The sequence below is a fragment of the Lepisma saccharinum genome, chromosome 17, assembly GCF_977018435.1.
Source record: "Lepisma saccharinum chromosome 17, izLepSacc3.1, whole genome shotgun sequence".
Taxonomy (NCBI): domain Eukaryota; kingdom Metazoa; phylum Arthropoda; class Insecta; order Zygentoma; family Lepismatidae; genus Lepisma; species Lepisma saccharinum.
Window position 1 is genome coordinate 26,034,586 of NC_139245.1, and position 12,746 is coordinate 26,047,331.

General features: G+C 38.1%; 1 protein-coding gene across 2 annotated transcripts in view; it reads left to right on the plus strand.

Moving 5' to 3' along the window:
- Positions 1 to 12,746, plus strand: part of LOC146001629 (ATP-binding cassette sub-family A member 2-like) — a 146,873-nt gene that overhangs the window by 78,352 nt on the left and 55,775 nt on the right. For both annotated transcript variants that reach the window (XM_083139182.1, XM_083139183.1), the window contains exons 20-24: positions 42 to 254; positions 4,323 to 4,519; positions 5,523 to 5,721; positions 6,496 to 6,764; positions 11,555 to 12,042. In XM_083139182.1, the coding sequence (XP_082995308.1) occupies positions 42 to 254; positions 4,323 to 4,519; positions 5,523 to 5,721; positions 6,496 to 6,764; positions 11,555 to 12,042 (1,366 nt within the window). The remainder of the gene's footprint in view (positions 1 to 41; positions 255 to 4,322; positions 4,520 to 5,522; positions 5,722 to 6,495; positions 6,765 to 11,554; positions 12,043 to 12,746) is intronic.

Below are 12,746 nucleotides of genomic sequence, written 5' to 3' on the forward strand. Positions count from 1 at the left end.
TATCCATGTTTTTTAAAAATATATATATTTATTTCTTGAAGGTCCATCCTAACTGGCCTCTTCCCTCCAACGTCTGGGTATGCTACAGTGTACGGAAACGACATTCGCAGCAGCATGGATCTAATAAGAAAGTCACTGGGTATGTGTCCCCAACACAATGTGTTGTTTGATGAACTAACAGTGCATGAACATCTGTGGTTTTATGCCAGGCTAAAGGGAATGCATCCAACTAACATACAGAAGGAGATGGACAAGTGAGTTGTTTATAACAGTGTTTAATTTCTTCCATGTAGATTTTTTTAAATAGAATAATAATAAAAAAAATATGTGTGCAGTTGCGGTAAATGTGGCTAATTCTAATAAGTAGGATTTTGTACACTAATATTTACGTGCATGAACTTACACATTCCACAGTTCAGTTGTTATTTTATTAACCACACATTCCACTGTAGTAGCCGTAGAGATCGGTAATGATAGGTTCTTGAGTTTAGTTGTTATCTTATTAACCCTTCTTGTCAATTATTTATCATACAGGCTGATTCGGAAGTGATGGGACAAACTGTAAGGGAGAAAAGCTCATACTAAGAGAAGCAATAACCTTTCTACCGAATGTGGCAAGTAATGAAATTCGCAAGGTCTGCATTCCAAACCAATATGAACATCCTGTCTCTGTAATATGCTGAGTTTGTTTTTGTAATAACAGCCTTCTGCAAGGAGCATAATGCAAGATGAATATTGGTATCAGTAAACGTGTCAGTGGTGGATCATGATGATCCACTCATACATTCACAATTTCCTTGCAAATGGTTCATGTCAGTTGCAACTTTTTTTTGCTTCTAGCATGTTCTTTTTTTCCACCCTCACAGTTTGAACCATCGCTTCTGAATCAACTTGTATAATATTTGTGATAAAGAAACAGTGATGTAGTCAAGAGGGGTGGGGTTGGGGGGGGTCATAACCCCCCTTTGGCCCAGTATTTCTAAAAGAAGAATGTCAAAGGCAAGAAAAGATGGCAGAATGAGCACTGTTTACTAAATAGAAAAAGTATATGTAACCCCCTCCCCCAAACTTTAAAAATCTTTGGCACGCTATTGACAAAAAGACTCTTCAGTACACTTCTTCAAATTCTGCATAATCGTCGATTATTTCATTAACTCCAATAACAACTTGCATCCACTGATAATTAATCATTTTTTAATTGCAAATTATGTTGTTCTATTCTTGATTATCTAAATAATGTAGTCCACATGTAACCAAAACAATATATATATATATAGGATAAAAGGAAGGAGGGCCACAAGGGCTAAATAAAAAGTGAAAGAGGCGAGAGGAAACACTCACGGGACACAGAAAAAATTCAAATTTTCGTGATGGTATGTCACATCTTCAGGAGTAGAGGGACATTGTAGTACTTGGTGACAAGCAGGAATAGTAAGCATGACCTGCAGTGTTGCCACGGTCCCGAAAAAAAAAAAGTGTTGACAGTGCCACAAAAAAATATATATAGATGGTTCTTTCGCCAGGCTTGTCGAAAACTGTGAGTGGTGGGGGGGGGGAAGGTGGTGGTGAGGATAGGGGTTGAGGGGCATTACTGGGTGGCCTTGTTCAGGCCTGGGGGTGTGGTTGCATTCATGGTCGATATGTAGGCCCTCTCCCATCTTCTACGTATTGAGGTGTTGGTGAATTGGGGCAAGGAGTGGACGATCGCTACCTGGAAGGAGTCATTAAAAGGAATATTGTGGTGATTGGTGTGAATGGCAACAGCAAAGTCCATGTTTTGGGTAGAGGAGCGGTGGTTGTTGATGCGGAGGTTCAGGGCTGTGGATGTTTCCCCCAGGTAGAAGCTCCCACAGATGTTGCACGTGAGGATATAAATTAGGTCAGGGAGAATGGGATGTCCCTGGCCCTCAGAGGTACACTTGAGCACACATTCTCTTGATCAGTGGAGGGATAAATATATATTTTTTATACCGGCCCTAGTCATATAAAAATTCTTTCCTGTATGGCATCTGCTTGCCACACAGGAGACCCAGGTTTGATTCCTGGCATGGGTGATCTAAGGTCAGAATTGTTCTGGCCTTGTTCCCGCATAAAGTGGCTCCGAGGCTCACCCAGCCTCAAATGAATGATTACCTGGGGATAACCCTGGTACGTAGAGATGACAGAGATTGGTGTTGATCACATCACCTCCAAAATGGCCCAAGATCAAAAATTTGTAAGGTGCTACTCCCACGTCCCCCTAAATGTGCCTTTATGGCACGATGCTGTATGCACGGGCAACTTTACCTTACCTTGCCATTCTATTGTCTTCCATTCATCACCACTTCCATGGAAATTAATAAAATTTGTTTAGTGTTGATTCAATATTTGTTACTATTTCAATGTACATCTTTATAATTTAAAGGCTGGATTCAAATATTGTACTCTTATGAAATTTGAACCTCAAAAGCATTAGTAATCAGTGTCCTTTCCATTGTTGATATGTCTATTTTCCCCCTTTCATCTCTGATTCTATTAAGAAATTATTCGAGGATTCTCTTCATTTTTTGGTGCAGTCTTTAATGCCTGTTATCATGTAATCTATGTTGGATTCTAATGTATTACACTTAGTATGCCAAGATATGCAATCGTAATGTGTGTGAAAAATAACATGTCCTGCTTAGAGTTAGTGCTTTGTAAGTATTTGGATAGATTATGTGTGTGTATTTGCATGGGGTGCTAATGGGAATTTTATTTACCACATATTGTCACTATCTGACACAGAAGGATAAGTGCCATGTGAAAAATGTTTGTACTCCTTTATGTTTCTCATCCCAAGTGAGAAAAAATGTTTAAAAAATTATTAAATAAAAATTGGCATTGATACTTCTACATCAGTGGTTCTCAACCTTTTTCAGTCTCGGACCCACCTTAAAGGATAGTACACTTATGGGACTCATAAGCATGGATGCTGGCAGACTTACTTGTAGGGGTGTGCACCCAGTTTATAATCATACTTTTGCTAACATCGAGTACTTTAAAAAGTCCTCTTTTATGCTTGTTTAAACAAATTACATATACTTCATTCTAGAAAAGTAAATACGTAATTTAATAGACTAATTTACACTTTATGCACAGTAAGGCTAATTGGGACTGGACCTACAGTTTAAAGTGGGATCCGAACCACTATGTGCCTCCACCGGGTATCGAACCTAGGATCCCTTGATTACAAGGCAACGATGCTACCACTGCACCATCGGGGAGGCCCCCATAGGTTGAGAAACAATGCTCTACATCATGTAAGTGATGATACGAGGTGTGGCTAGAAAAAAACCGGACTGTTGCTACAAAATCTTTTATTGGTAATTTTGTACAATACGAACGATCCCCTTCAAAGTACTTCCCTGAACTATCGATACACCGCTCCATACGAATCTTCCATTTCTGGAAGCAGTGCTGCAAATCATTTTCTGAAACCATGTTCATGACTTCCGTTGCCTTTGTTTCCACAGGTTCTACAGTCGTAAATCTGTTGTTTTTTTCAGTGCTGATATGACCTTTGGGAATAAAAAAAAGTTGCACGGAGTGATATCCGGCAAATAGGGTGGATGTTCTAACACTGGGATCCCATGCTTGGCCAAAAAAGCCTTGACTGACAATGCCATATGGACAGGAGCATTGTCCTGATGAAGAATTCATGACTTGCTTTTCCACAAATCAGGTTGACGTCTTCTTACTCGCTCACGAAGGATCGTCATCACCTTAATGTAATAATGTTGGTTGTTTTGCAATAGCTCGAATACTCAAGCGACGATCCTCTCGAATCAATTCACCGACATTTGCAATATTTGATTCCGTTTTCAACATGCAAGGCTGTCCAGGACACGAGTCATCCGCAATCACTTCTCGTCTCTCTTTAAACCTTTGAAACCACTCAAACACTTGCGTGTGCGATAAACACTCATCTCCGTATACTTCCTTCAACAAACCATATGTTTCTGTGGCGGATTTTCCGAGTTTCATAAGAAACTTCACATTGATACGCTGTTCAACTTTCACGCTTAACATTTTTCCGATGGAGCACAGATGTATGGTTCACTTCGTTGACAAGCTACAGCGGAACTGAGCGCAACACACACCCTGGGAAATCACACAGTCGATAGGCAGGATATCACGTTATACAGTCATGCACCTCTTGACCTTGACGTGCTTGCCGTTTGTCAACAGCAACATCAATCCGGTTTTTTTCTAGCCACACCTCGTATTACGTATACTCAAACATTGTCACAATGTTGTTGCTGTTTGTGCAAACATATGACCTGAAGCTGATTTGGCCATTTCAGGTTGATCGAAGATCTTGGTTTACCTCTAAAGAAGCACAAAATGGTAGACACGCTGTCAGGTGGAATGAAAAGAAAGGTTTCAATCGCAATTGCGTTTGTTGGAGGGAGTAGGACTGTGATATTAGATGAGCCTACTGCTGGTGTAGATCCATACTCAAGAAGAGCCATATGGGATCTTATCATTAAATACAAACCAGGTAAGATGGATAAGGTTTAATATTATTAGGTTTACTATGATTTTGAAAAAAAAAAGAAGCAAATTGCACAGGTAAGAGACTATCTACATTGTCTTATTTAGTCCCTGTCATTAACGTAGTAATAGTCCTTGTAAAAGAAGATTGTAGAGTCAAGAACTTTCTCTATTCCTAGCATCTGCAAATGGGTATGAGCCAAGTATTTTATGTTTCAGGATTTTACATTTTCCTGCATTTTTAATGTTTTCACCTTTTCACTTTTAGTGTTTTTTCAGATATAGACAGTTCTTTTTTTCATGCAAAATGAAAAAAGAAAAAGGATTCTTGAGCTGGTTTGCTATTGTTACATAAAGGATCAACATTATCAAGTTAAACATAACATCTACCTAAAATATATTGTAGTTTTTTATGTTCAAGTTACGTGTGTTTGTACATATGAACCTATGTTCCTTTTGTTAACAGAAATAATATTAATTTTGTTCTCAAATTTGTAAACACGTGCCAGTACAGCATACTTTTGTGGACAACCAGAAAAAAAGGATATATATGTACCATCATTCTCTTTCATACCATTACTGTGAGAACTAAATAAACAAAATTAAAAATGAATTGAACTTGAAAACTTAAAATTACGTATGTGTATATCTGAATATCATTTTATAAGTCTTTAATATATTAATAATTTATTTAACAATCGAAGATATTTTAAGTGAATTGAAAAGTTTGTGGTGCAATGCGTACCATTGTAATATTATTTTTACATATACAATATATTTGTGATGAATGCATGCATATTGTAAATGCAAAACTCTTCAGCATCATGTCACATACATTAAGGCAGTGAGTAAATCTTTCAGACTGTTTATGAAATGTCATGCAGTTTTACATTGAATTTGTAAACTAGTTGTTACACCTGTTAATAAATTTTATATCTGTATTCTGTCGGTACCCGTAAAAAAAATATATCCCTACATGTGTATTATGCAACAATGTGTTTTTCTTTGAGGGCGAACAATCCTTCTGTCAACCCATCATATGGATGAGGCAGACATGCTGGGTGATAGAATCGCCATTATGGCCAGTGGGCAACTCAAGTGCTGCGGAACTTCCCTCTACTTGAAGACAAATCTAGGAGAGGGTTACCATTTGTACATTGTGAAGAAGCCAGACTTCGTTTGTGATGGTGAAATTGATCTTGCTCAAAGGTAACATTTAACTTGAAACTTGTGGATGACTTTTGATTAATCATCATTAATTTTGCTCTATATCATTCAGTTTGGTGGAGCTGTGTGTGACAGTGTACAATAGAATTTATGCTTAATGATGTTTCAAATATTTCCCTGAGCCTTTCTTATTGCCTAATGTTTCTTTTGTGGTTAAAGTACAGACTTATGAATTATTTTGCGAGCCGAGAAAAAAAATAGTTAGAAATTCTCCCTTCAATTTCGTAAGTAATTCTCTGACGTTTTTGCTATATTTATTTCATGTTTTTTTAAAATTTGTCTTATTTATAAGATTCCTGTACATTCACGTAAATCGTGATGTAGTGTGGATATCACAGTTACCATACCTGATGAAAAAGTCTTGCTTCTTTTTTTTCCCCCCATATTGTTATTTTTTTAAAACATCTGCTTATTCCAGAAGTTAAAAGTCACTGACTTGCTACTAATCAAGGCAGTTGACCTCTGAAATTAAAAGTTTTTTAAAGAGGTAGTAATACATGAAAATGAACATTATTTCAGCAAGTTGTAAACACTAGTTTTTCTTGTGTTAGAAGAAAATAAATACTTATAAATATGGCACATATTGGAACAGAGCTCTTGCTTTCTCATTTTCACTGTGGTTTCATTACATGAAAGCATTACAGATTCATGATGGGTATTTAGTGTTACTGTAATGAGCAATGTTTCACCTTAATCTTTCCTTCAAAAATGTTTGCTTGTTTTTATACTTTAGTGTATGTTTGATGTTTATTTCAGTTTCTTTGAAACAAAATGCTCAGAAGCTCAGGTGACAAAGTTCATCACTCAGATAGTGGTCTCTGCGTTTCTTGTTAGTGAGACAAAGCACGAACTGCATTACATTCTGCCAACGAAAGAATTAAAGGAAGGAAACTTTGAAATACTATTCAAGGCCCTGGATAGCAACATGGACTCTTTACACCTAAGCAGCTATGGAGTGAAAACCACCACATTGGAGGAGGTATTTCTGAAGGTTGCAGAGAACACGCATACAAATGCAGAGAACAGTAAGTTGCATTTTTGAGAACTATATTTATTGGTTTTTGAATTTATCAAGAGTCCACAGAAATGGAGTACTAATCATTATGACAAATAATTCAAACTGGAATAATCACTGAAAAGGTGTGAATATTGTGATGTAGCTGCCACTTTGTCCATGTAGTATGTAGTTTAGTTGGTAGAGCACTGATGTAACATGACAGAGCTCCAAGTAGTGGTGTTATTAATCTGACCAAAAACAGATTTCAGCATTTGAAATTGTTTAATGGTGGTTACAAATACAGGGTTGCGCATATTGTATCTACCAATTTGAGTTGGCAACCCTGCCAGAATGCAGGTGTGTCATACCTACATCCATGGAGAGTTGGGAGTCAGGCAATTAGTATACCATGGAGTGTTGGCTGGTGTAGACTCTGATTGCAGCGGTGGAAGCCTTGACCCAAATAGGCACCGGGCACTAAGGCGGAACAATGAAGATCGCCATGCATCTGTTCCAGAGACGCAAAGTAATCTGAGATGGATTAGACAGTGGAGAGTCACAGGTAATGTGTACTGTCAGTCGTCGTGAAATATACGCTATCCCACTGGACATGTTGAGATGCACGTCATGAAAGCTTTCCCGCATCGCCTCGAACATTGCATCCAAGCCGAAGGAGTACATCTAGAGGACATTATTTTCAAGGTGCGCTAATGTCTGTATTGTCCATATTATACACAGTATTAAATGCCTATGTGTATATTTTTATTTCATAACCACATGAAGTTACTACAAGACTCACAGTCTTTCCATTGCCATTTGAAGTTTGTAGATACAATATGCATCACCCTGTATATGCAGTGCAACCCTGATTTTATGTTCACTGGTTTTACATTATCCCGCATTATACATTCAACCTTGATGGTCCCAACATAGCAAAGTGCTATAAAATTTTCATCAATTTTACATTTTCCTGCATTTTAAGTTCGTTAAACTTGGTTCCCTGAAAAACGTAAAATCGAGGTTCCACTATTCACGATTAAAATTATCTGATATGCCATCTGGTGAGATTTTCAGGAACCACTCCACGTAGGACATCTCGCTGCGCTTCGCCGTGTTGAAGCCATTCAAAGCATGGGGAACATGCAAAAAAGTAGCGTATACTGTTCAGTTTTTTGCTCTAAATCGTTTTGTGGTTCAGGACAAGTGAAAAAGCTTACATGTGTTTTCCACCCTGTGGAATCAACAAAATGAAATGTTTAAATAAATCAGGGAAAACAGAACTGATTGACAAGATTGGCATAACTGAAATGCGGCAAGGAAATTATGAAGAATGTATGAGTCTGTTCACTCTATTTTCCGAAATAATATTTCGGAAAGATGATTTTATTGTCATGAAAGTTCTTTATGAATATAACATTTTTTTTCGAAAACAATGTATTATGTATGTAATTTGGAACAGGTGGCAAGTCAATTAAGTGCAAAGATGAAAATAGTTTGAGAATTAATTAATGTCTGTAATCATAATAGTAAGTCAGAAAAACATAATTGACATGCTAATGTTGCTGTTTCATTCAGTATGTCAATTTTCAGTGAAGACTCAAAATAGCCTCAATGAAATTGTTGTTATTGTTATTATCATTATCCAGTGTTGTTATTAAACCAGCCTGCCTCTTTGGGGAAAAAAACTGCAACAGCATGTTTTCATTTATTTCCTCCCAAGCTTTGCAATACAGGTGAATTGCTTTATTTTCAAATCATTTCTGAGAACCCCAGTTAGGCAGTTACAACCGAGGTGCAGTGCAGATGAAACAGCACCACTTTGAAAAACCAGTGCGTATACATTAGTTTCGTGTGCGTTTCCAGTGTTATTTTTATTATCATAATTAAATGCTTCACTCTCAGCACAACTTCACCTTCGTTATTGTTCCTGGAATTCACATCGCATTCGCAATATTTAAATATACTGCTGGACAATGAAAACCGGACACTTTAATATTTGACATCTGAATTGCAATAACAGCTCGCAGGTATATTACAGAATGTTCGGCAGATCATGTAGTACCATATGCACCATTCATAGGCTCGGACTTTGTTTATGCATTCGTACTTAATTCAGTTTCTGCAACATTTAGTTAGCCCTTGTACCAGAGCTTTTATCGACCCATTGCGTTATCACAAAAAATGCTCGTCGACGTTGCTGGGAAGAGGGGGAACAAACACACATTCTTAATGTAACCCCAGTTAGAGTAATCCAGGAGTTCCAATCAGGTGGCCACGGAATCGTTCCACCACGACCAATCCAAGTCGGTACTTGTGTAAGATAAACAAACGCTCACGCCTCCAGTGGCGGCATCTGAAACTAACAACGTGAGACAATAAACTTGAAGATATGCTGTATTCATTGATGTACAAAACATTTATGTTACAGATACACTTTCTTCACAATTAATGGTTACTTTTGTATAACTAATTTATAGAAACCCTGTATTGTAAACATATTTTAGGTAAGTATATCGTTCATGTATAGTGCATCATTTATGTACTGACTTGAAGTGTTTTGTATGTTTTCCAGAATTATTTTATTTGTTTATTGTGTATAGTTGCTGTATAAGAGCTGAATATTTTCCCTCAGCACTACAATATTTCATAAGTAAATGTTAGTGCTAACATTGCAACCATGCAATATCAATGTACTGTAGACCTCCATTTGAGAGTGATTAGCATAGCTTTCTACAATGCCTGGGTTTGAATCCTGGCCTGGACATGGGCATTCTTTGTGACTGCCCCTTTACCAATTTCATCATATCATTGCTCATCCTTATCTTTGTGATTAGCCCAAAAGTGGCAGAAAAGTGAAATTAAATAAACCAAATCAATATATATATATATATTGTATTCTGTGCCTCTACTCAAAGTGTCGTCGATCTTTTATCTACCTTCTTGAAAATGCGACTCAGATCGCGAAATATTGAATTATTTCTATTCATGTGGTAAGTGTTTACTGTCTCCTTCATTATTTGTGTATATATATATATATATATATATATATATATATATATATAATGGATAAAAGCAAGGAGGGCCAAAAGGGCTAAGTAAAAATCAAAGAAGGTAAAAGGAAACACTCACCGGACAGTAGAAAAATTCAAAATTTTCGCTAATTTCATAGCATCATTGGTGTGAGGAGAAATAGACGGAACCGGAAGTTGGGGCCCTGCAGAGTTGCCAGGTCCCCATCGAAGAAGAAGCGGTGCGTAGAACGAAAAAAACACACTGTTTCGTCACCAGGCTCGTCGTAAACTGTGAGTGTGTAGGATGACTTGGGAGGGGGGCGGGAGGGTGGGTGAGGGTTGGGCATTAAGGCTCATCGTAAACTGTGTGTGTAGGATGAGTTGGGAGGGGGGGCGGGAGGGTGGGTGAGGGTTGGGCATTACTGGGTGGCCTTGTTCAGGCCAGGTGGAGTGGTTGCACTCATGGCCGATATATAGGCCCTCTCCCATCTTTTGCGAACAGAGGTGTTGGCTGGTTGGGGTAGGAGATGGATGATCGCTACCCGGAAGCAGTCGTTGAAACTGATGTTGTGGTGGTTGGTGTGGACGGCGACAGTGAAGTCCAGGTTGTGGGTGGAGGAGCGGTGGTTATTGATGCGGAGGTTGAGGGCTGTTGATGTTTCCCCTAGGTAAAAATCACCACAGATGTTGCAGGTGAGGATGTAGATAAGGTTTGAGGCATGGCAGGTCCCTTTGGGATGGAGGGTAAATTTGCCAGTGGCCGTGTGCACCTGGAGGGTGTGAGAAGTGATGAGGATGGGGCAGGTCTTGCACCTGGGGCGGTTGCATTTATGGGCAGGGGGGTGTTGGATGTGTGGTGAAGGAGTGTTGTGGACCAGGATGTTTTGGAGGTTGGGGGGGCGTTTGAAAACTACTCTGGGTTTGTCGGGAAATATGTTTTTGGTTTCGGGATCACTGTGGAGAATTGGGAGAAGAGTGTGCAGTGTGTGCCTGATTTTGTTGAGGTGGGGATGGTATTGGGTGATGAGTGCAGGTGGGTTGGTGGCAGCAGGTTTCTTGGTGGTGGTGGTATGTGAGGCAGCTCGCGTAAAAGCAAGGCCGAGCTAATACTGTTACCAAAGTATTGCTATTGCAGGCCCCCATGGCAGAGTGGTTAGCACATCACACTACGATGCTAGGGGTCCTGGGTTCGAATCCTGGTCTGGATGTTTGTGAGTGTCCATTCATCAATTTCATTGTATCATCACTCATCCCCATCTTCGCAAATTAGTCAAAAGTGGCACAATAAACGAAGTAAAATAAAGCAAATCAATCAATCAAAGTATTGTTCTTGGCTAATACCGACGGTATTGATATCAGAAAGTATGAGTTCAAATGTAATCACCAATACTAGACAATACTTCTGGGAGTCCAGATATCAAATGTAGACAGGGTCACATAACACTCACTGAGTCAAATTATCCAGGAAATGATGCAGATGTATAATTTTAATTAATTGCAACCAACATTGTGTGGTGAAGTTGGATTTCGTAATTTTAATATTCCAGTTATTTCATATGTATATTCTAATCAACTTTCAGTTGTTAGAATGTCCAAGTTCAGTACAATTTTCACGTACTTTTCAACATGTACAGTCACGGACACTGCTGGGTTGTAACGATTCCATTGAAAGTCAATGCATTCATTACAACCGAGAAATGTCCATGACTGTACATTTTTTTTTCTTAATGATGAGAGGATTAGCTGTAGATAGTTGTGGTTGTTTACTGTTTATTTGCTGTAGTAATCATGTACTTTTGCTTTATAGGTAACTTGGAAAGTAACATAACAAATCAAAATAGTGCATATGTGATCAGTGACAAATTTGTTGCAGAGAACATAAAACCTAATAGTGTGGGTGCAAGTCTGAACAACGAAATGAATTTTGATAGTGTGGATCTGCAAGAAGGCAATACATTTAGTGTCAATGACATTTCCTTTGAAGGAAGCAACAATAATGTGATGGAAATGAAAAGTACCTGCTTGTCTCAGTGGCAGTCACTAGCTAGAACTCAAGACGTGAACTGCAGCAGCAAATCCAGTTCAATCCACACCATAGACACATGCTTGCTCTTGGATGACACAAACGTGGAGGAACTTGCTCCACAAAAAGATGTTTTTCACCGTCCCTTTATAAACGAAGGGGCCGGTTCGTACAAAGTGGAAGGAAAGTGGCTTTGGTTGCAACAATTTTGGGCCATCCAAGTGAAGAGATACTATTGTACAAGGAGAAACTGGAAAGGCCTCTTTTCACAGGTAACATATTTTGTATTGATGAACTGAAACATTATTAATTTATTTTAATGCTGAGTGCAGTTAGTTTGCCAATTGTACAGCACATTGTTCACAGCAGAGTAGTATCAATTAGTAGGGATGGTACAGATTAATCTGTACTCTATCGGTAGCGGTCAATATAGGAATATCGGTAAAATTACCAATGATTTTACCAATCTAATATATCTATAAATAACCTGTAATTTGTTGCAAAGTTCTGCTATTTAGTTTTTACTAGGGGCATGCATATTTCGTTTTTGACCAAAAAAAAAGAAAAACGAAATGTTAAAAAACACATTGTTGTGTTAATTTTTCATGTTTTCGAAAGGTGTGAGATGCATTTTGCTACCATGTTTTGTCACGAAATAATGCAAAATGAACTGCAAAATGCGAAATATACTCTTAAACACGAAACTTAGGTTTTGTTTAGCTACACGACACCTTCCAAGGTCTGAATTATCCTGTGAGTTATGCAATTCACAGAAAATTGATTAATTCTGCTGTTAATATTGGAGAAGCAAAAATGGACTCCTTTACACAGAAATGAACTTAATACTCTGATACCTACATAAATGTGCTATTAGAAGGATTATGTTTATTTTGTGTAATAAGTGCAGTTTTTAAATCAAATTTAGGATTATTTTCACAATTTTAAAACCAAAATGTCTTTTTATATACCACTTTTC